The sequence below is a fragment of the Protopterus annectens genome, chromosome 6.part0 (assembly GCF_019279795.1).
Source record: "Protopterus annectens isolate FY-2018-M chromosome 6.part0, PAN1.0, whole genome shotgun sequence".
Lineage (NCBI taxonomy): Eukaryota > Metazoa > Chordata > Ceratodontiformes > Protopteridae > Protopterus > Protopterus annectens.
In genome coordinates, this window is record NC_056737.1 from 295,725,160 (window position 1) to 295,748,230 (window position 23,071).

Here is a 23,071-nt window from a genome sequence, read left to right on the forward strand (position 1 = left end):
CTAGGCCTCCTTGTCTCTAAAATGATATTCATCACAGGTTTACTGAGGGATGGTAAAGGAGAGATTAGGTAAGTAGCCAGGCTGCAAGGTTCAGTGTTAAAAGTTGAGAGTGCAGAATCTGGTTCTCATGCTGGGACAACAGGGAAGGAGTATGAGGCAGGTGCTATGGGGAAAAACGTGACACACTGCGCAGGAGGGAGTACCAGTGTTGGCGTGTCCAGTCTGGAGAAATCAAAATCATCCTTGGTTTGTCCTGTTTGATTTTTAGTAGTACTTTGGAAAGCAGAGACAGAAAGGCATAGACTGATAGATTTTTCCAGCTGAAGGTCAGAGCATCCACTTTGCAGGCTTGTTTGTGGGGAGTCCTTGTGCAAAATTTGTCCAATTAGTAGTTCTGGGGAGATGCAAATAGGTCTATATCTGGGCTCCCCCATTTGCTTGTAAACATGTTGAAAATCATTGGTTCCAGTTTCCACTCATGGGGTCCATGAGGTTTCTGCTTAGTCCGTCTGCCAATGTATTTAATTTTCCTGGCAGGAATTGAGCTTGTAAGGTGCACTTGGTAGCTCAATGCGGTGTTCCACAATGCCATGGCTAGTCTTCAGAGGGTGTAAGAATGTGTACCCCCCCTGCTTGTTTATGTACCACATAACAGTGGTGTTGTCCGTCTTTACCATTAGTTGTCCTGGAAGAATGTGGTCCTTGAAGGCTGTCAGAGCATTCTGTACAGCTAACATTTCTTTTTGACTGATATGCAGGTGCATTTCACTTGGGTCCCATTTGCCCTGAATGCACTTCCCTGCCAGGTGAGCCCCCCATGCATAGTCTGATGCATATGTTGTTAGGGTATGGGTGGCAGGGGGTGGTGTGAAAGGTAGTCCCTTGTTTTGGTGGCAGGCCTCTGCCCATCAAAGGAACTCTAGGCGCAGGCAAGGTATGATAGGAATCATTGCTTCTAGATTGTGGGAATGTTGACTCCATAGGCTTTTTAGATACCACTGTAGTTTCCTCATATACAGACTTGCATATGGAATTAGAAGAATGCAGGAGGCTATGAACCCCAAGGCTTGCAGTATTGGTCTTGCAGATAGCAGGGTTTTTGTGGCCACTTGTTTGAAGTAGGTTGTCAAATGAATTTGTTTCTCTGGCATGAGGTAAGCCATCTGGGAAGTTGTATTCAAGCTTTCCCAAGAATATAACTTGTTGACAGGGTACCAGGTGAGATTTCTGTTCATTTATGGTGTACCCCACACAGGTTAGAACCCTTTGTACAAAAGCCAGATGATTCAAAAGTATGTCCTGACTTTCTGCATGAATTAGACAATCGTCCAGGTATGGGTATATTTGAATATTTCTTTGCCTGCAAAATGCAATAACTGGAGCTAGGCACTTTGTGAATACCCTGAGCACAGTAGATAAGCCAAAAGGCAGTGCAGAGAACTGATATTGTGTGCAGCCTGCTTTGAAGCAAAGGAATATTCTGCAAGATTCCCTGATTGGAATGTGCAGGTATGCTTCTTTTAAATCTAGTGTTGCCAACCAGGTGTCTTTGCCTAGCATAGGAAGCAACTGGTGAAGAGTCAGCATCTTGAATTTTGGAATCTCCAAAAAGGTGTTTAGAGTAGACAGGTCCAGGCTAGGACACCATGAATTGTCTTTTCTGGGTACCAGGAAAAGTCTCGAGTGGAAACCTTGTCCCTTTTCCTCTTCTGGTACCAACTGAATAGCCCCCATGCTTAAGAGAGAAAGTACTTGTTTTTGGGCCTCTGCCCACTGATTTGGAGGTAGGTCCGGCCACCCGTTTGGTGTTGACAACGTGTGGAAGTGAAATCTGTATCCCTGGGACACTATATTTAAAACCCATTTGTCCTGGGTAATGAGCTCCCAGTTCTTTGCAGGAAGAGCAATCTTTCCCCCAAAGGGGCAGTCAGTTGACAAGTGCTTGGAAATTTTAAAAGGAAGTCATTGAGACAGTTTACCACAAGAGGGAGTCTTATTTCTCCCAGATTTGGAAGTGGAGGCCCCCCCACTGCTTAGTCCTGTGTATCCCCTGAGAGTGAAACTTGGGAGTTTCTGCTGTGTCTGGGTTTGGCTTGAGAAAACCTGGAAAGGACCAGTTTTTAGAGGGCCAGTGCCTACTAAACCTAGGAGGCTGAACTTGTAAGAAAACTTTAACAGTTTGCATAGATTTAGCTTTATCTTCCATCTTTTTAAGAACTTCCTCAGCCTTGTTGCCAAACAGGCAGTCCTGATTTAAGGGTGCATCCAACAATTTAGCTTTAACATGATCAGGTAAAGATTGCTCCTTAAGCCAAGCATGCCTTCTGAGCACAGATCCAGTAACAGCAGCCCTGCAAGATGCCTCTAATTAATGAAAACCACATTGCAAAGTATGTTTTCCAACCTGCTCAGCAGAATGCATTAAATCCTGTAATTCTTTACTTTTCACACAATCAGGAATCAACGTCATTTTCTGTTTAAGCAATCCAATAATATATGTTGCTGATACTTTAACATATGAAAGCCCTAATGGCCAAGGTTGCATAAGTGTAAACCTTCTTACCCCATCTATCCAGCGCCCTGGAGTCTCTATCAGAAGGGGTAGGATTTTTAGCAGTAGAAGTCTTAATGCCCTTGGACCCCTGAGAAATAGTCTCTGGATCCGCAATAGGATTTTTAAAAAGTAACTTGTGTGACTCAGGGACCCTGTAGTATCTGTCAGGTTTTCTGGGAGCAGGAGGCAAGGAATCAGGGGCCAAAGTAGATTCCAAAAAAGCATCATCAACAATATCTAGTACAGGAGGAATAGCTACAGGCCTATGCTGAGGCAGGAGTAAGAAATCTCTGAGCCTCTTTTTTGAATCAGAAAAATCTTGGCTTTCCCAGTGGAAATGCTCCCTTAGAGTATGCAAGGTTTCACCAAAAGAAAAATCCTCTGGAGGGGAAGCAGAGGGAGTAGAGTCCTGTGCATGAAAATCCTAATAAGTAGATAAGGGCAAATCCAGATCAGAAGAATCAGAATAAACAGAATCCTGGTCAGAAGATTCATAAACAACTTCAGTCCTAGGCCTCTTAGAAGGGGGGGGGGGGGTTGGCTACCCCTCATTAGAGTTATTAGATCTTCAGCCATTCTTATCATTTTTTTTTAGGCATAGAGGCCTGAGCATGTGGCCTGGGCATCAGTTTTTTAGGCATGGTTCGAGATTTAGGCCCAAGTGAAGAAGGAGGCATCAGTTTAATATGCAAGTCCGTAGGCCTGAATACACCCTCAGAAGCCGGTGCCTGCACAGCGGCTCCGGACCCATCCAAGGTAGAGACATCCACGGGTTCCATAGCTGAAGCATCTCGCGGCATACTGGACTCCGAATGGGTCTCAGTAGAGGCCTGCGAATCAGAAGTAGTGGGTATCAGGGGCTGTGAAAGTGCCTCACTGTGTGCCGGTGAACTGGCGACTGGCTTAGGGGAAGCGTCGTCGGCAGTTTTGGACCTCAGCGCCCTGTCTCTGTCTTTAGCTTTGCATTTTTTCAGAATCCCGGTAGTAGGATGGCTAACCGATGACATTTCTGGATAATTAAACCGAGAACCGAAATATTTAGAGGCGAAAATATATCGCCTACAGATAGGGTGCTGATTAAATAAAGCACAAAACCGACAGCAAGGTACGCCGTGGTCAGGGCCTAGGCAAGGAATACAGTACGAATGAAAATCTTTGAAGTATTTGCTTTCCACAAGTAATGCAATTATTAACTTTTACTGACATCAGTAAGGAGCAAGAAAAAGTTTCCCCAATGGGGTACTTAGCTTTAGTTGAAGACTTCGGTTCTGAAACTCGAAAACGAAAATTTCAGGAGTCGGCCGGCTGGCACTTGCGAACTGCTTCTGCTTTGGGCACTGCACAGCAAGAAAGACTGATGTAATGGCGTCGGCTGCATGTTTTACACCCCTAACGTCATGGAAGAAGGGACAGCAATTGACACAGGACCCAAGACTTTGTTAATCAGGCCAACTGAGGGCTACCTGCAAGCAGATAACACAAATGTAATGACTGCAACAGTGAAACATGAAGAACATCCAATGCTTCCTGGGCCAAAAGGCATCATCCCTGGCTTCTCCTCTTTGATCTTCTCAACAACCCCCTGAGGATGAGAAGAAAAGGGGGGGAGCATAAAGAAACATACTTGCCCATGCAATAGAGAAGGCATCAGTCTCCCAGGCCTCCTTCACTAGAGTCCCACAGCATAACTTTGCTTTCTAAAAAAACAAAAAGGTCTATTTCTAGCACACCACACTTGTGGGTCAAATCCATAAAGGCCTCGCCTTTTAATATCAATTTGCTGCAATCCAATGTTGACTTGCTTAGTCTGACTACTAAGATGCTGCCTTGTCCAGGAATGTATTGGACCATTGCTGTCAAACCCAAGTCCTGCACTGCTAGTCTACAGGGTAAATAAGAGTGTGTTCTTCCCCATTTATGTACCATAAGACTATGGTATTGTCTGTGTTGATAGTCAGGGGTCTTGGCTGTCATATGTGCCTTAAGACCCTGAAGGCTAGGATCATTGCCATCACTGGTTTTAAGTTTATGTTCCTCTTGCACATCCATTTGTCCCAAATGCCCTGGACCTACAAGTTCCCTGAATGGGCACCCCAAGTGATATCTGATGAGTCTGTTAGCATTCTGAAGGGTACTCCTTTGTTTAGCTGTACACTTGCTGTCCATCATGCAAGCAAGCAATGGAATACTTGGCTATAAGGAAAGAAGATACTGGCACCACCTGTTCCTCAGGTACCACTGGTGTTAATGTAGCTTGGCCAAAGGGACCATTAAAATGCAGGATACCATACAGACCAAGCAGCCAAAGAAACTCACTGGCCAAGATGAAGTATAGGCTGGCCATTTTGTTGAGGTACTGGAAAGTAAATGGATTTTGTCAGAAGGAAGAAAGGTCATATGTTCTTCTGAATCCTATACAGCTCACACGGAGGTAACCAATGTGGCTAGAGATAGTTGGAATTTTGAAAGGCTTAGGGATACCCCTCCTACTCTAGGCAGTTAATGGTAATTTGAAAAGTTCTCTGGATCTCCAAAAGGGAGGAAGTCTGAATCAGGAAATTTTTGAGGTAGGGGTAGATGTGTGAGATGACTGAAGAGTTGGAAACAAGAACAAAAGTTCAGACCTTCAGTCCAACTAGACTTGCCCTAAAACTGCTTCTGGAGGGGGAGAGTAGATTTTATCAAAACTAATACATGTAATGAATGAGGTGTTAGTAAAGTGTACTATCCTCGTGGAAAGAGGCTGCTGTCATAGTGGTATCAACCAGAGCAAGACGCAATAGGACCAAGTTCATATACACTCATTTCAGTTCTGATCCAAAACTACAAAATTTTCAGGTCAATAATGGCTTCCTTTACATATGTTGATCAACATGCTTATATCTAGAATGCAGACTTCTGAAAATATAATTAGGACATTGATATTAATATAGGAAGCTTAGCAGCTTCTCCACTGATGGTCAGACTGGATGCTTTAAAGCTTTTGATATGGTAAACCGTGATTATTTATTCCTGGTTTTCAAATTATACAATTTCTCTCAGAAGTTTAAACATTGCCGCAAAATGTGTACAACGACATTCCATCCCACACCAAGATAAATGCTGTGCTCTCTACTGGTTCTAATCTTCAGACAGAAATAAAGCAGGGATGTCTACCCTCTTCTCTTTTGCTTCCACTGTATTAGCAGTAGCCCTCAGAATTGTGGATGCTAAGGGCTCTACAGCAGGTTGTAAGGAAGCTTAGATAGTATTACATGCTGATGCCTTATTAATATCTGCGAAGCACTTTCTGTACTGTAAGAAACTTCGGTTAGCTCTCTGGTTACAAACCAAATATTCCAAAGATACAAACCACAGTAACTGGCTATCTCATGCAATGAAGGAAAAAAATTCCCATCTGTGAAATTATAAGTACATTAAGTACCGGTGAATGTTTGGCCAATACATACTGGATATGGCTAAATTTTCATATGAAATGGTGAGGATCAGATGCAAAGGGTGTATTATTAAAATGGGAAAGTTAGTCCTGGATTTAGACCAGAAGGTTCAGGCTACCCAAACATTTCTATTTCGGTTTTATCATGCACATTTCTGCATCTCCTTACGATCTGAAAAATATACTATGTCCTTTATTTTGAGAAAAACAAACTCCCCAAATTGTATGGAAAAATTAATTCCCCAGAGACTGGAGAGTTATAGAAGCCCTAGACGGTTGCTATTACTGGAGGCAATCCAAAAAAAGCATTTTTTTGTGTATATCGTATGGAAAGTTTGTTGCCTGTGTGTAGTATCTTTGAGGAAAGATCTTGGAATGCTCTTTTAGCAGACCATAAAAGTAAAGTTATGTAAATTGAACTTACCATAACAGTAAATGTTCGAATGATCACTGCAGTAGCTTTAGCTAAATGACAGGACAGCTTCCATGCACCCAAACTATCAAGCAGCTCGAGCTGCGTTGACTAAACAACAAATTTGGGCACAAAGCCCTTCAGAGTTTTGCTGCCAGCAAAAATAGGGAGGCTAAGCCCTGAAAGACCTATGCTAAGAACAACAAAGCATAAAAGTCCACACCCTGGCATAAAAAGCACAATAAAGAGGGTGAGTGGGGCTGGAGGGAGCAGTTACTGCAGCAGTGATCATTCGAACATTTACTTTTATGCTAAGTCCAACTTGCACAGCTGTACTATGTTAATCTTATTCATCGCCGCTTTAGTAGCCTTAGCTATATGGGTAGATTACTATAGCTAACTACGTTTGGGAGGTGGAAGAAGAATCCAAGAACCTCTTGAGAACAGGCCTGGCAAGACTCTGTAAAAGTATTTACAGAGGACCAAGTAGCAGCTTCTACAATATTTCTAGAATTCAACCCTTTCCAAAAAGCCATAGAAGAAGCAAAGGCTGTGGTCGAGATGGCCTTGACCCTGTCTGTAAAAGATTTGTTATAGTGAGTATAATAAAAGATAACCTCAGACAACCATCTGGAAATAGTCTGTTTTGACGTACGCTGAAAATTCTTACCCTCACAAGAAAGAAACTGAACCGAAGATATGAAAGATTAATTCTATCAAAACAGTAGCAGAGTTGTCTGTGGACATCCAAGGTAAGGAGTATTCTTTTTCCCCTCACTTTTAGATTCAGGAAAGAAAATAGGGAGATGAATAGTGTGGCTTAAAGAAAATCTGGACAACACTCTAAGCATAAAAGAAGGATTACTTCTTATAGAAAGTCTGCTCCCATAGAAAAATGAGGTGAGGTCTACTCACCACAACAGTTTGCAACTCAGATACCCTTTTTGCAGAGGTTAGAGCAATCAGTTAAACTGTTTTCTGTTACAAACCTCAAGTCAGCCAGATTAGCTAGTTCAAATGGAGCAAGTGTTATCTTCTCTAACATAAAATTAAGATCTCAGGGATTGCAACACAACTCGAGTAATCAGCAACAATATAACAATATGATGACAGAAAGGAAAATAAAAGCCGCTCGACCAACAACGCTGAAAATATTTAATAAGTGTTAAGCGCCAGTTCTGATGAAGACTGTTTTTATCAGTTGAAAGCGCTTAACACTTATTAAAGATCTCAGGGACTGACAACTGGTTACTTGGGGCCTGCCTCTTACGCAAAATCCCTTTCATGAACATTTTGACATGAGACTGCCTTGAAAGAAGAGGATCTACCGTCACACATGCTGAAATGGCCAATAAGTAAACCTTGACAGAGAAATAAAAAAGGTCATAGGGTAGTAATTTTGACAAACAATGTAAAATCAGAGAACACTAACCCTGAATGGGTGCTGGTTAAATTGTTGGCACCAACTAGAAAACTTTTTTACATTTGGTAAAATAAAATTTCCTAGTAACAGGCACCAACTGGAAAACTTTTTTACATTTGGTAATATATAATCTCCTAGTAGCAGGCATCTCTACCTCTAACAGTACCTGCTGCACATCCTCAGCAAGCAGGTGCCTAAAAGGAATTAAGATGTTATCATCCAGGCAGTCAACTGAAAATGATTAATGCTAGAGCGCATCAAACACCCCTGCTCTTGTGGGAGTGGATTCAGTCTGTGAGGAACCTTGTGTTAATTGCCTCTGGCCATTTCCAAAAGAAGGGAGAACCACAGTTGTCTAAGCCAGAAGGGAGTCATCACAACATTGCTGGGGGATTCCTTCAGAATCTTTAGCAGTACACAGTATATTGGTGGAAAAGCATATACGAACATTCCTGTCCAAAGAAAAGAAAAGGCATCTGTTTTCCAGTTCTTCTTGCATTGAGCCCTAGATTAGAATCTTGCCAGATGATTGATCAAAGAGGAGGCAAAAAGGTCTATTTGAGGAAACCCCCACAGAAGGAGCAAATGTTGGAAGACCCCATGAACTATTTTCCATTTATGAGGGTCTGCCGTGGTCCTGCTCAGTTTGTCTGGGTCCATATCAGAACACTGAAGTATTAAAACTTCGAATGTTCTGATATCAAACACTATTCAGCGAACGCTAAGAATAGCGAAGCTGCAGAACAGCGAATTCTTTCCTCAGGAAAGAATTTGGTTGGCCGTTTCTGTGGCTTCGCTATTCTTAGCGCTGTGGTGGAAAGTTACAGGTTGGGTTCAGGTAAGTGTGCGACTGTTTGTACGTTAGGGTTAGGGCGCAGGTTAGGTGAGTGTGTGATAGTGACGGACCTTAGGGTTAGGGTTTGGGTTAAGGTAAGTGGGTAGATAGTAGTGTATGTTTAGTTTAGTGTAGTGTTAGATGTAGGAATTTAAGTGAATGTGTGTGGTTGCTGTTTGTTTAATGTGCTTGTGTTGTGTGTATGTGTTTCGGAGCAGCAAATTTTTTCCATGGGAAAAAAATTTGCTGTTCTGAATGTTCGATATTTTCATGTTTAGATGTTTTGGGGCTGATGAAATAGCATTCGTTATTTTCATGTTTCGATAACGTGATATAAACACGTTTGTCTGTCACAATTTTGCTGTCAGAATGTAGGATGTTTGTAGAATGAGAATGTACACTGAAGTTGCATCTCAAGCTAATATGGCTAGTCTGCAAACAGGGTACAGCCTGGTTCTCCCTTACTTGCTGATGTACCACATAACTGTGGTATCAACTCAAACCACTTTGAAGATCTCCCTAGGGCCAAAGATGGTTCTGTGAGTTGAGTACCTTCATTAGGGCAAGCATCTCCTAGATATTTATACCCTAGTGTCTGTCCTTGGTGTCCCACACTTCTGCACTTTTATCCCGACTGAAACAGCTCCCCAAGCAAAGTTCAAAATGTCTGTGTGGCCTGACTGATTTGGAGCAGGAAGAGAGAATGGAAGATATGGATTTAAAGATATTGGTTGTCTCCACCAAAAGACTTTTCTTCTGACAAATCCCAGCACTGTGATTTGAAAAACTACAGGGTGTTGATGCTGGGACCAAAGAGATTTCAGATACCACTATATCTTCCTCATGTGGAGTCTTGCCAAGAGTATCATGAGAATTACAGATGCCATAAACCCAAATTCCTGAGATATTCAATCATAGTGAGCAAAGTCTAAGTGAAAAACCCCAGAAACAGATCTAAACACTGATCTCTTTTTCTTTGAAAGAAAAACTCTTTACACTGAGGTGTCTAGCTGACATCCCAGGAACACAATCCTGTGTGAGAGAGTCTAAGACTTTTGACTGCTCTCTTGGAATCCCAGCTTGTGTAAGAGATCTTTCACCCAAGAGATGCTTTGAAAATGACTCTGCAATAAGCTAAAACTGAAGCTAGACGTTTTGTGAACACTCCTGGTGCAATACATAGTCCCAAAGGTTATTCAGATGTGAAAAAAACTTAAGAAATATTTGAAGTCTGGATGAATAGGGATGTGATAAGCAACTTATCAGGAAATTTGATGACAAACAGGTGGAAACAAGAGAGTCTGATCTGGTGGACGAGGAATGATTCACCAGAAACCAGGAATTTCCTCCCACTGTCATCTGTAAACTTGATAAATGAAATTCAGAACCCATGTGAAACAATATGTTGCCAAAGAGAAAAATGGAGAGCAAGACTTTCTGGAAGATAAAAGCGGCTAGGCTGGGAGTGGGTCTCAAGCTCTCTTGAACAGTCAAACATATTGGATTGTACTTGGTTTTGGGAGATTAGATTTCTTTTTGGAGCTCCCTTGTCATTCATTCATAAGCATATGTTTACCTGAATGGAAGAGGAGAAAGAAACACCCTTGGACAATTTGGAAAAAGAGAGCTGAAAAATCTTGACAGATTCCCTGGATCATCTTGCCCCTTTTATCACACTTTTGATCAATTCTGTAGCAAAGGAGGCATAAATGTCTAACCAAGGGAGAAACTAAAATCTCATTTTTAACATCTGAAAAGTTCAGAGAATGCAGTCATGCAAGCCTCCTTAAAATAGTACCGGTGGCCGTAGTATCAAAAGAGTAATGCACACATTGTAAACTATGAGTAATGCTGTGCAAAGAAGAAACCAAGTTATTCTTTTTTTTTACTTCTTCTATCTATTTAGCATCTTTATGTTCCACAGGATCTTCATAGATACTTCTCCAAAATGTATCTATTTCTTCTTTTTTTGGCAGTCTTTCAAGTCCTTTTACCTTGTTTCCCAATTCTCTATAAAACTTTTCTTAGTCATCAATAAATTGCTTATTCTGTACCTTTCCCATTTTTTCTGCATATCTTCTAAGTTCTTCCACCTGTGTAGAGATTTTCAGTTTATTTGTGATAGTGCATGATAGATCCTGATCTGTTCTAATACTGTGCATTGCTTTTATCACATCTATCTTTCTTAGTATTTTGTATATCTGCTCCCTCTTCAATACTCCTCTAACAGTGACACTTCTTATCTTAACTGCTTTATAGTTTTCTCTATTCAATACTTTCATGAACTGTGAGAACCCTTTTTTTTTTAAACAGGTTAAGCAATTTTCAAACAAGCTGGCCAATGGAAATGCTCAATACTGAGCCTTATTCCAACAATCTCCAAATCAGATGGATCCTTTACTACACTTTTGCCACAAGGGTGCAGGTGGCCCTCTTAATGTAAGATGGCTGGTTTCAGTGCTCAGGTAATGCCAAACAGTCTAGATTTAGCAAATCTGAACTTAGCCTATGCTATAAAACACACGAGTAGAAGATAATACAAAGTGCAGGAAAAACCGTCCCAAACAGCACACAATTGAAACAGTGAAAAATAGTTAAAAATAGGTGGCAATTCAGTAATACACAGTTTAAAAGTACAGTACGGTGAATAAAAATACTTATTTTTCTGTAGATTCATTTGTATACTGATTATAAATTTTCATAGCAAAACAAGGGACCCATGTCATTATTACAGATCTTTCTCTTTAATAGTTGTAAAATATTTATCTTAAAAATATCTTTTCTAACCACAACAGAAGATAATGTTCACATACTTAAATTTAATTTTTACTCTACTCTGAAAGGATCATATGAATTAATTGATTTTCTTTTGCGAGAGAAGCAGTGCAAATAAACTTGTTAACAGAGCCCTTTAGGGTCAATTCTACATGCAGATTACTAATAATAAAAGATGTTAGGTGGCAAACTCAATACCACCGTGCATTTACAAATAAACTTTACAGACGTACAGAAGTTTGTGTGAAGTAGTGCTGTTCTGATATTTTAAATATTTATAGTGCAGATGTGTTGCACTGTATTGAATATCTACCAAGTTTGTGTACAGACAGATGAAAGGCATGCTCAATCTGAAATCTAGATAGCTACAACAATTTAATTTCTGATAGTTGGTTCTGCCATACTTAGTTTTTGATTTTTGTCCTGGCACCCAAAGTGGATATTGCCAGTTTTATTCACTGATTTGACTAATAAACTGCATGACCGTCTATACATATTCACAAAGAATGGGTGCTTTCCAATTACAATAAGCCATACTTTATTTTTCAAATGGAATTTGCTGTTTTTGTCCCATTTTTAATACAACTATTTAACTAATATGCTTGCAAAAACATCCTAAACACTTCTAATTCCCTTATATTAACTTGCCGGAATCTTTTCCTACAAAATTTACGTCAATGTTCTAATATTTTGCCAGCATAAAATTTCACTTTATACAAATAACTACATTAGTCTTAGAAACATTGGTAGAAATGGTACAGGCTATGTACAAGGACTCAATGACTCAAGTACAAAGAGTGTTCCATCTCACAGAAGGGGTTCTCAGAGGGAGTGGGTGTGCATCAAGGTTCAACTCTGAGCCCACTGCTGTTTAGACTCTCTCCATATGTATCTATATCTAAATATATAGACACAAATACACACACACACACACACACACACACACACACACACACACACACACACTTGTGTACATCTAATAAATGGAGCATGTATTCTTTATTCAAAAAATTTGGAAAGAATACTGGAAAATTAATACTCTGAGTGAAGTCTGTGAAGTTGCTTTAGGCAAAAAAAACAGGACTACTGCGTAAAGTAACCCTGTCCTTATGGAATACAGTAGATGGAGGGTGGGAAGAGAGAGAGATGGAGCTCGGACACCCTTCTGGCTAAAGTAACTGCTACTAGGAGAAGGGCTTTCCAAGTCAGAAATTTTAAATCCACCTTGGCAGGAGGTTCAAAAGGAGATTGTGTCATGGCTTGTAGCAAGACAGTAATGTCTCAAGGAGGAATGGGATTCACAAATGGGAGTCTAAGAAAGACACCTGTGTTTGACAAATTAGTTCAAGTCACTGAGGACCAGAATTGGACTTGGGTTCCCTTTGTTTTTTGGCATTTAAATGAATCTGGATTAAGTTCCAAACATTGCTGGTCTGGTGAAACCTCCTGGAGACTCGCTTGTCTAGCAGCTTTTTTACTTCTGATAAGGCTGCTTTTCTTTCAGAGGGTGGCATATTAGAAAGTTTCTTTCACAGTGAGGATGGATACAGAAAAGGAATGAAATAGCCTGTGGTAATTACTGTCCATTCCCATACATCTTTGGTGATGGACATCCAGCCTTCTGAGTGCATTAACAAGTACCCCCACACCCCAACTGCCTGCAGAATGCAGCAGTTGAGCAACCATTCAGGAGGGCTGAAAAGGTCTCTCTGAGAAGGAACCCCTGAAGCTTTGTTTTTGTAAGCCTCCTCTGCCATGACAGCAACAGCCATCTTTCTACCTTTAGAATACCCCAGACCTCAGAATGATATACATCTTTAATCTTAATAAAACCCTTGACACTGCTTAAACCACAGTTTCTTAACCCCCTTCTGGATTCTTGAGAAGGTCTTTGGGGGTAGAAAACCATATGCCTACAACAAAAAGAGTTTGCAAATACCCAGTCACTCCTAGAGTGCATATTTGATCTTAGGGCCAAACAAGGTCAAACCATCAAACACAGCATTTATAAAATATGTCCTGAAAGGCCCTTTAAAATCACACAAGCGCATTCAGGCATGCCACCTTATTGAAATGCCTGTTCCTGTGGCTCTTAAGGAACATTGATTCCTCTTGGGAAGGGGCTTTGTAAAATTAATCTCCTTTCGGTCTCAGAAGCTTAAGAATAGCCCCAAATAAGCATCCCGAAGGGGGGTTGATCTGGGAGAACTCTCTCCTCCTTCAAAGTCCGTGTCTTCTGTCAAGGACTTCTGGGGCTAGTCAATTTATCTCCTCTTAAATGTATGCTTCTGAGGAGGCTCTGCAGGAAGGAGTTCCAGAAAGGACTCTGAAGCCTTAGAGGTGCCCTGAGTGAGTACGGTCTCAAAGCTAACATGAACCGGCTGTCCCAAAAGAATAGACTGTGCAAGATTGGGACCCAGAGCCTTCTGTTGTGGAAAGGCTGGAGCCAAGAGGGGTAAAGATGGCCACTCAGCAGCCTTGGAGAGAGCTCTCTCCACTGTCTCAAAGGCATAAGCCAAGGGGAAACCCAAGATCATTCTGTAGGGAAATGAAGCTGCCACACCAAGTATGACCAACAGCACCGATACTGCTCTGCTCAGAGATGAAGCAGAAGGAGAGCTATTTAAGGCCGAGGCTCCAAGGGTCAGGGACAGCTCCGACTGAATCGGAGTTGAACTCTTGTCCCCAGACTCAACATCGAAGCTATGTCTCCGACATCCTTCCGTCTCTGAAGAAACTAGAGCTGGTTAAGTCAGAGATGATGCTGATGTCAAAGGAGACCACAACCTCAGATCAGACAAGGATAATCCAGAAGAGCTTGGCTCCAACATCCCCAAACCCAGAGGTCAGATCAGAGTAGAAATAGCCATAGGTAAGGGAGAGGGTCCAAACTCACAGGTCTAATGGAAGACTGAGACAGAAAAACTCCCAACTGAATTTGGGTCCTGAGGAACTTCTTCAGGATTATATCCACATCAGCTTCTGTTAAGCTTCCAGCAGACCTGATGGACCTAAATGATGATGTGGAAGGTGGTCTTGAGGATCTCTGATCACGCTTGTAGAAAAAGCGACCATAGCCTGGGAGTGACTGGATCCTGGGAAGACTTTGGCTTTGGAAGGGGGGAAATCCTTGGCCAAAATGGAATCTGATCCAAAAGACTAGTCGGATCCAAAGGCTTGGAAGCTTTTACAGTCAGAGCCAAAGATGAAATGGAGACCGGAGAATGATAATGGGATTATTCCTCATCTCTTTGGCCTCGTCTTTGGGCCTGTCACTCTTGCCCCCCTTATGATTATCTGAGATTTTCTTACTTGAAGGTTAAGCTCCAGATACAGACCTGCAGGCGTCAGAAGAAATGAGACCCTTAAGCACTAATTTGGTTCCCTCGCTCAATTATGGCCAGATGATCAAAAGCCGTCCAAATACAGCAATCCTCCAAATGAGCTGGCCCCAAACAGTACACACATTTTGAGTTGTTGTTGTGTCTTTCGGCTTTTCCCGGTTAGGGGTCGCCACAGCAGAACTCCGGTCCGCTAATGATTGGCAGTTGATTTTTATGTACCGAGTTGCCAGCCCTGACGCACAACCCTCAACGAAGGTGCACCCATTCACGCATGTCTCCATGCAGAAGACGCTCTAGCTGAGAATCGAACCAGATGGCGTCTTACTGTGAGGCGACAATGCTACTGCAGCACCACCACACATTTTGAGTGACAGTCAGAATTTAGTTTCTTATGCCTACATGCCACACATTTCTTAAACCTCAAAAGTTTAAAAAGATTACTACATAAAAAAAAACAGCGTTACCATAAAAGGAGCAAAAGAAGTCTGAAAAATATATTTTTTTGATCAATAGAAATGGGAAATGGAAGGCACTATTAGACAAGGAAAAATAATAGATTAAAGTATGAAGGAAAAAATATCCAAGTATTTCAAATATCAAAATAAAACCACTTGGCTGAAAATAGCCTGAACCACAAATCATGTCTAAACTCTGTGAATGGCAAACTAAATCTAAGGAAATGCTAGGGACAAAGTACAGTTGTGTACACTTACCATAAATGTAGATGTTTGAGTGTATTCACTGTTGCAGTCATCACATTCGGGTTATCACTGCCAGGGTAGCCCTCGGCCAGCCCGAACACCAGAGGCTTAGTATTTCTGTGTCAGTTGCTGTCGCTTCAGGACTGACGTCAGGTTGTCAGTAGTATAAAGTAAGGCAGCAGACGCCACTACATCAGTTCTTCTTGCACTAACTGTCAGGAGCCCCCAAGTGGGAGCCAGGTTATGGTGGAAGAACCCCACCAGTAGAAAGTAAATACCAAAATGTCCCTTGTAAGGAGAGAGAGAGGAGGGGGATGGAGAGAGGGAAACCAGGACTGCAAGAGTGAATACACTCGAACATTTACATTAATGGTAAGTGTACACAACTGTACTATGTTCTTCATGTTTCACTGTTGTAGTCATCACATTTGGGTTGATTCCCAAAGCCGAGGAAAAGGGTGGAAGCAGTCAAGAAGACTAGGGGCTGGCTAGGATGCCCTGCAAGACTGCAGTGGCAAAGCCTGCCCTGGATATGGAGAAGATAAGCAGGTGGCAATGTTTGGTGAAAGTGTGAACAGATGTCCAGGTGGCAGCCTAAAAGATGTCCCTGGTGGGGACTCCTCTGAGGAAAGCTGCAGAGGTGGAGGCTGCTCTGGTGGACCAAGTCCTGACCACCCCCCCTTAGGGGGAGGCTTTCCATGTTGCTTGTAACAGAAATGGATGCAGTGTGCTATCTATTTAGAAATTGTTTGTTTGGAGATGGCTTTGCCCTCTGCCCCTGCAGCAAAGCTAACCAGCAATTGATCAGACTTTCTGAAAGATTTAGTCCCGTCTATATAGAATCTGAGTTGTCTGTGCACATCTAGAGAGTGCAGGATCCTTACCCCCTTATTCTGTGGGTGAGGGAAAAAGGTGGGTAAATGAATGGATTGGTTGAGAGCCACATTGGACACCACTTTGGGCATGAAGAATGGGTTAGTCCTGAGGGAACCCTGTCAGCATGGAAGATGATGAAAGCCATGAGTGCTTGTAGCTCAGAGACCCTTCTGGCTGAAGTGATGGCCAGAAGAAAAGCTGTCTTCCAGGAGAGAAATTTTAACTCTGCTGAAGATGCTGGTTCAAAGGGGGGGTAGGGTAAGCTTTTCCAACACAAAGTTAAGGTCCCAAGCTGGGGTAGGTGTTCTTCTGGGTGGCCTCAAGTTGCTAGCCCCTCTTAAGAATTGTTTGATTGAAGGGTGTGAGAAAAGGAGCTGGTCAGTGGGGAAATGAGCAGAGATAACAGAGGCATGAATTTAATAGAGGAAAAAGAGAGACCACTGTGTAGCAGATCAGCTAGGTAATCCATGATGAGAGGGAGGGAGGGCTGTGTCATACTGGCTCCCTTAGCCTGAATCCAGGTGTAGAACCTTTTCCATTTGTCAGCATAAGACTTTCTAGTGCTAGGGCATCTGCCCTCACATACCAACATCTAGTACCTGTTTACTGAGGTTGGCAGATTGATCAGTGGTTAGGGAATAAGCCAAAATGCCAACCTGAGGGTCTGCAATTGGGGATGCAAGAATTCTCCCTCCCTCTGGGTCAGGAGGGCTGGGGTCTGAGTGAGATGCCATGGTGGCAGTGGAAACAGGCTGAGCAGCAGTGGGTACCAGTGCTGACAAGGGCAGTCTGGAGCAATAAGAATTGCCCTTGTTTTTTCCTCCCTTATTTTGAGCAGTACCCTGGTTAATGAGAGGTAGTGGAGTACAGGCATAGACCAATAGATTGACCCAGGGGAAGGACAGGGCATCCACTTTCCAAGCCATATTGTGATGCTCCCTGGTGCAGAACTTGCTGAGATGATGGTTGGTGTGGGAGACAAAGAGGTTGACCTTTGGGGTGCCCCATTTCTGAGTTATTAGGGTGAAGGTTCTTTTGTCTAGCTGCCACTTGTGTACGTCCAGAAGATTTCTGCTTAAGTGATCTGCCATAGAGTTTAGAGAACCTGGCAGGAATTGTGCTAACAGGTGGAGTTGCATGCCAGAGGCTGTGTGCCAAAGGGTCATGGTCAGCCTGCACAGTGGGTAGGAGTGAGTCCCAACCTGCTTGTTGACATACCACATCACAGTGGTGTTGTCTGTTTTCATCAGAAGAGTCCCTGGGGAGAGAAGGGGTCTGAAAGCTGTCAATGAGTGCTGGACAGCTAACATCTCTTTTTGATGTACAGATGGATTTGCTGTGGGCTCCATTGGCCCTGTATGCACCAGCTGTCCAGGTGTGCAGCCCAGCATAGTCTGATGAGTCTGTGGTGAGGGTCTGGGTGGGGGGGGGGTGAGATAGGTAGTCCCTTGTTGCGGGAGCATGCTGCTGCCCATCAAAGAAAATTTTTCCTGATGCAAAGTATCATGGGTATAAGAGTTTCCAGGTCTTGACAGTGTTGACACCAAAGGCTTTTTACGTACCACTGAAGCTTCCTCATAGGCAGTCTGGCATATGGAATGGGTAGAATGCAAGATGCCATGAACCCCAGAGCTTGCAAGATTTTCCTTGCAGATAACTGGGGTCTGGTGGCTAGTTGAGAGAAGTAGGCTGTCAGGTAAGATTGCTTTTCTGGTGTAAGGAATGCCCTCTGGGATGCTGTGTCCAGGCTTGCTCCCAAGAATATAATCCTTTGGGTGGGTACTAGTTTGGATTTCTTTTAGTTTTTGAAAGAACGGTAGATGCAAAAGAAGTTGCCGGTTTGTGTCGAGAATCGGTAGTGCGAAGTACTTCCGCGGAAGGTGGTGCCTGCTCAGCGGCTCCGGACTCATCCAAGGGAGAGACAACCACAGGATCCTTAGTTAAAGAAGAGCTTTGCGGCATACCGGACTGCGAAAGGGTCTCGGTAGCAGCCTGTGAATCTACAGAAGCGGGCATCAGAGGCTGTGAAAGCGCCTCACTGAAGACCAGAGAACTGATGACTAGCTTAATGTAAGTGCCGTCGGTAGGTTTAGTCCTGTATGGTCTGTCTTCATCTTGTGTTTTTTCAGAAGATATGCTGTCGGATGGCTTACCGAAGCCATATCGGAATTCAAGGACTGTAAACGAAAATATCTAGCTAAAATAAGGGCCTGACGACATATAGTTCTGGTGCTGAACAAAGCACAAAAGTGACAGCAAGGGACGTCGTGGTCTGGGCCTAAGCAAGTGACGCAGTAAGAATGCAAGTCTCGGTATGGCATTTGTTTTCCGCAGGAAAGATAATTGTTAACTTTTTCTGACATCGGTAAGTGCAAGAAAAAAGGATCCCCAACGGGGTACTTAGCTTTAAAAGACTTTAGCTTCAATTCAGAAGATGAAAGTCAGGCAGCGGGCAACCGACACTCGTGCGAACTGCTTCTGGTTCGGGCTTCATGGCAAGAAAGAATGATGTAATGGCATTGGCTACCTTACTTTATACTACTGACGACCTGACATCAGTCCTGCAGCGACAGCAACCGACGCACAAATACTAAGCCTCTGGTGTTAAGGCCAGCCGAGGGCTACCCTGGCAGGGATAACCCAAATGCGATGACTGCAACAGTGAAACAAGAAGAACATCAGGGGATTGTGGGTAAGGAGAGGACTCTGAGCTACAGATCCCAAGTCTGAACAAAACAGGGGAGTCAGATCCAAGGTCGGATCAGAGACCCATCAGTTCAAGAATGACTGAAAAAGACATCACATTCACTTGAGATAGTTGTTCATATTTTCTTGAAGACACGTGGCTAGGTTACAGAGATAAAATTCATTTATAATTAATGAACTAAAACAAACTGTCTCAAATTGCTAAAAAGGTCCCCCGATGCAATGAGAATACAGAATACCTGAAATATGGATATTTCATTTGAAATATTACTGAAATACCTTCAGAAAAGAGCTACATACTGCTAAAATGTATAGGCTACTTTTGCATTTCAGGCAATAAAACAGCATACTCATTTTAAAACTACTACTAAAAAGCCACCCAGCCCTACCAAACTCTCTGCTGCATCATTTCTCTTTTTCCTAGCACAGAGAATAATTAGGCTTTTACCTGACTTTCATCCTCCATCTCTGCAGTAGTTTCAGTCTGTATACCATCTACTGGTTCACCAGGTACAGGAACCTAAGAAGATAATTAAAAAAGATGTACTTAAAATAAACTGCGCTAGACTAGCAGCATCTGTGCGGATGAAAAGATGTCAACCTTTTACATCTAGCCTAGTGAAACACATTCAAGCATCACAAGTCATCAATCACCACAGATATTCTTGTATTTATTAAATGCCATCAACAAATAGATTACTGTGGTTTTGTTCAAATCAAAAAATAATAGTACATGGAAAAATTACTGTCAAATAGAATTAATCTTAAGTATATGGACAGAAATTAAGTTTTAACTTTCTAACAAAACTGCTGAGTAGAGGATGGTTCAATAAATAGAAAGTACAGTTTTGTACCTACTATATATGTAGATGTTCAAGTGTATGCACTGCTGCAGTCATTACACTTGGGTTATCCTGCCATCAGGCGGTTCCCCAGTCGGCCTGAGTTCCAAAGTCTTGGTCTGGCATCGGTTGCTGTCACCACCTCCTTGACGTCAGTGCGACAGGGGTATATAAGATGCAGCCGACGCCATTTTCTTCAGTTTTTCTTGCCCTAGATGTCAGGTGCCTCTAAATAGGTAGGCAATTTCAATTGCTAATAAAACATACATAAGAAAAGCAAAAAACAACTTACAGCTACCAGCAAATACTCCCCATAGATAGTAAGGGTGGAAGAGATAGGTACGTACCAGCCAGTAAGAGGGGAAGGAGGAAGGGTAACCTGGACTGCAGCAGTGTATACACTCGAACATCTACATTTATGGTAGGTACAAAACTGTACTATGTTCATCGTGTTACACTGCTGCAGTCATTTCACTTGGGTAGAATCCCAAAGCTGAGGTAGGGTGGCTGGTTCTATATAGCATTGGGGGTGGCTATAAGGCCCTGCAGCACTGCAGTGGTGAAGCCAGCTCTGGATTTAGAGTATAGAGGCAGACAGTAATGCTTGGTGAAGGTATGTACAGAACTCCAAGTTGCTGCTTCCAAAATATCCTTGGTAGGTACTCCCCTGAGGTAGGCAGTTGAAGTGGCTGTTGCCCTGGTGGAGTGAAATCTAATGCTGCTAAATACAGGTTTTCCATGGTATGTGTAGCAGAAACATATACAAAGTCTATGCATTTTGAAATAGTCTGTTTTGAAATGGCTTTTCCCTGTGCTCCTTCAGCATATGCTACCAATAATTGCTCAGATTTTCTGAAAGCTTTGGTTTTGTCCAAGTAGAAGCGTAACTGCCTGTGAATGTCCAAAGAGTGCAGTAGTCTCTCCCCTTTATTCTGTGGTTTAGGATAAAAAGTTGGCAGGTGAATAGTTTGGTTTAGAGCCACACTGGATACCACCTTTGGCATAAACGTAGGGTTAGTTCTTAAAGACACCCTGTCCTGGTGGAAAATGAGGAAAGGTTCCACTGCCATTAGTGCCTGTAATTCCGAAACTCTTCGTGCTGATGTTATTGCCAGGAGCAGAGCAGTTTTCCAAGAGATATATTTTAATTCTGCTGTGGTAGCTGGCTCAAAAGGAGGTAAAGTTAGTTTTTCCAAAACTTTGAGGTATCAAGTTGGAGTAGGTGCTCTACGGGGCGGTCTTATGTTTTTAGCCCTCTGAGGTACTGTTTTAACAGAGGATTAGAGAAAATTGGTGGATCCGTGTTGTAATGAGCAGAGATGGCAGAGGCGTGGATCTTGATGGATGAGAAGGAGAGGCCTTTGTCCAGCATCTCAGTTAAGTATTGTAGAATCTGAGGAATGTTTGAGACAAGAGGGTCAAGGCTGTGAGCTTGGTTCCAGGCACAGAATCTCTTCCATTTACCCGAATAGGCTTTTCTGGTACTAGGCCTTTTGGCCTCCAGAATGACATCCATAACAGCTTTGGAAAGATGCATTGCTTTCTTGACTAAGGAATCTTCCATGCAGCTAGGTTTAAGATCTTTAGCTGGCTGTGTAGTATTTGATTGTTGTGCTGAGTCAGCAGATGTGGGATTTGAGGCAAAATCCAGGGTGGTTCTCGTGCTAAGCTCCTTAAGATTGGGTACCAGTGCTGGCGTGGCCAGTCTGGTGCAATCAGGATCATCTTTGGCTCTTCTTGCCTGGCTTTTATGAGTACCTTTGGCAGGAGAGGTAGTGGTGGGAAAGCGTATACTTGTAGGTTCTCCCAGCTGAATGAGAGGGCATCCACTTTCCATGCTTATGGATGGTAACTCCTTGTGCAGAATTTTTGTAGCTGGCAGTTTATTGGGGATGCAAACAGATCTATGTCCGAGGTCCACCATTTCTGTGTTATCATTCTGAATATTTGTGGATTCAATTCCCATTCGTGGGGGTCCATGATGTTTCTGCTTAAGTTGTTTGCCAGTGTGTTTTTCTCTCCTGGCAGGAATTGTGCTTGCAGATGAACTTGAAGGTTTATAGCTGTGTTCCACAAGGTCATGGCTGGTCTGCATAGGGAGTAGAAGTGAGTGCCCCCTTGCTTGTTTATGTACCACATAACTGTGGTGTTGTCTGTCTTTAGCAGTAGTTGTCCTGGATGCAGCAGGTTCTTGAAAGCTATAAGGGCATTTTGTACAGCTAGCATATCTTTTTGATTGATGTGAAGATATCTTTGTTCTGCGGGCCATATGCCCTGAATACATTTGCCTGCCATGTGTACTCCCCAGGCGTAATCCGATGCATCTGTTGTCAGTGTTTGCCTGGCTGTGGGTTGTGTAAAAGGCTGTCCCTTGTTGAGGTGACAGGCTTGAGACCACCATTAAAACTCCTGTTGAAGGCAAGGGATTAGTGGTATAATGGTTTCCAAACTTTGACAGTGTTGAGACCATACATTTTTTAGGTACCATTGTAGTTTCCTCATATGCAGTCTGGCATATGGAATTAGTAGTATGCAGGATGCCATGTAACCCAAGGCCTGCAGAATCGTTCTTGCAGGGAGTTGGGTTTTTGTTGCCATCAATTGAAAGTATGGAGTCAGTTGTCCTTGCTTGCCTGGCGTGAGATAAGCCATCTGGGCCATTGTGTTCAAGCTGGCACCCAGGAATATAATCTTTTGTGAGGGCACTAGTTTTGATTTCTTTTCATTTACTATGTACCCCAGGCAACTTAATAACTTTTTTTTACAAACGCCAGATGCTTTAGAAGAATGTCCTTGCTCTCTGCTTGAATCAGGCAGTCGTCCAGGTATGGATAAATTTGAATTCCTTTCTGTCTGCAAAATGCAATTACTAGTGCCAGGCACCTTGTGAAGACCCTGGGTGCAGTAGATAAGCCAAAGGGCAGTGCATTGAACCAGCTATGAATCTGAGGTATCTTCTGCAGTTTTGTCTGATAGGGACATGCAGGTATGCCTCCTTGAGGTCCAAAGTCACGAGCCAAGCTTTCTTATCCAGCATGGGAAGAAGCTGCTGTAGTGTTAACATTCTGAATTTTGGAACATCCAGGTAAGTGTTTAGAGATGAAAGATCCAGAATGGGCCTCCAGGCTTTGTCCTTTCTGGGTACCAGAAAGAGTCTTGAGTAAAAT

The 23,071-nt window shown here is 42.7% G+C and overlaps 1 protein-coding gene across 2 annotated transcripts in view; it reads right to left on the reverse strand.

The window, feature by feature from the left end:
* The window catches only part of RFFL (ring finger and FYVE like domain containing E3 ubiquitin protein ligase), a 692,085-nt gene that overhangs the window by 451,530 nt on the left and 217,484 nt on the right, over positions 1–23,071 (reverse strand). For both annotated transcript variants that reach the window (XM_044074048.1, XM_044074047.1), the window contains exon 3: positions 19,511–19,582. In XM_044074048.1, the coding sequence (XP_043929983.1) occupies positions 19,511–19,582 (72 nt within the window). The remainder of the gene's footprint in view (positions 1–19,510; positions 19,583–23,071) is intronic.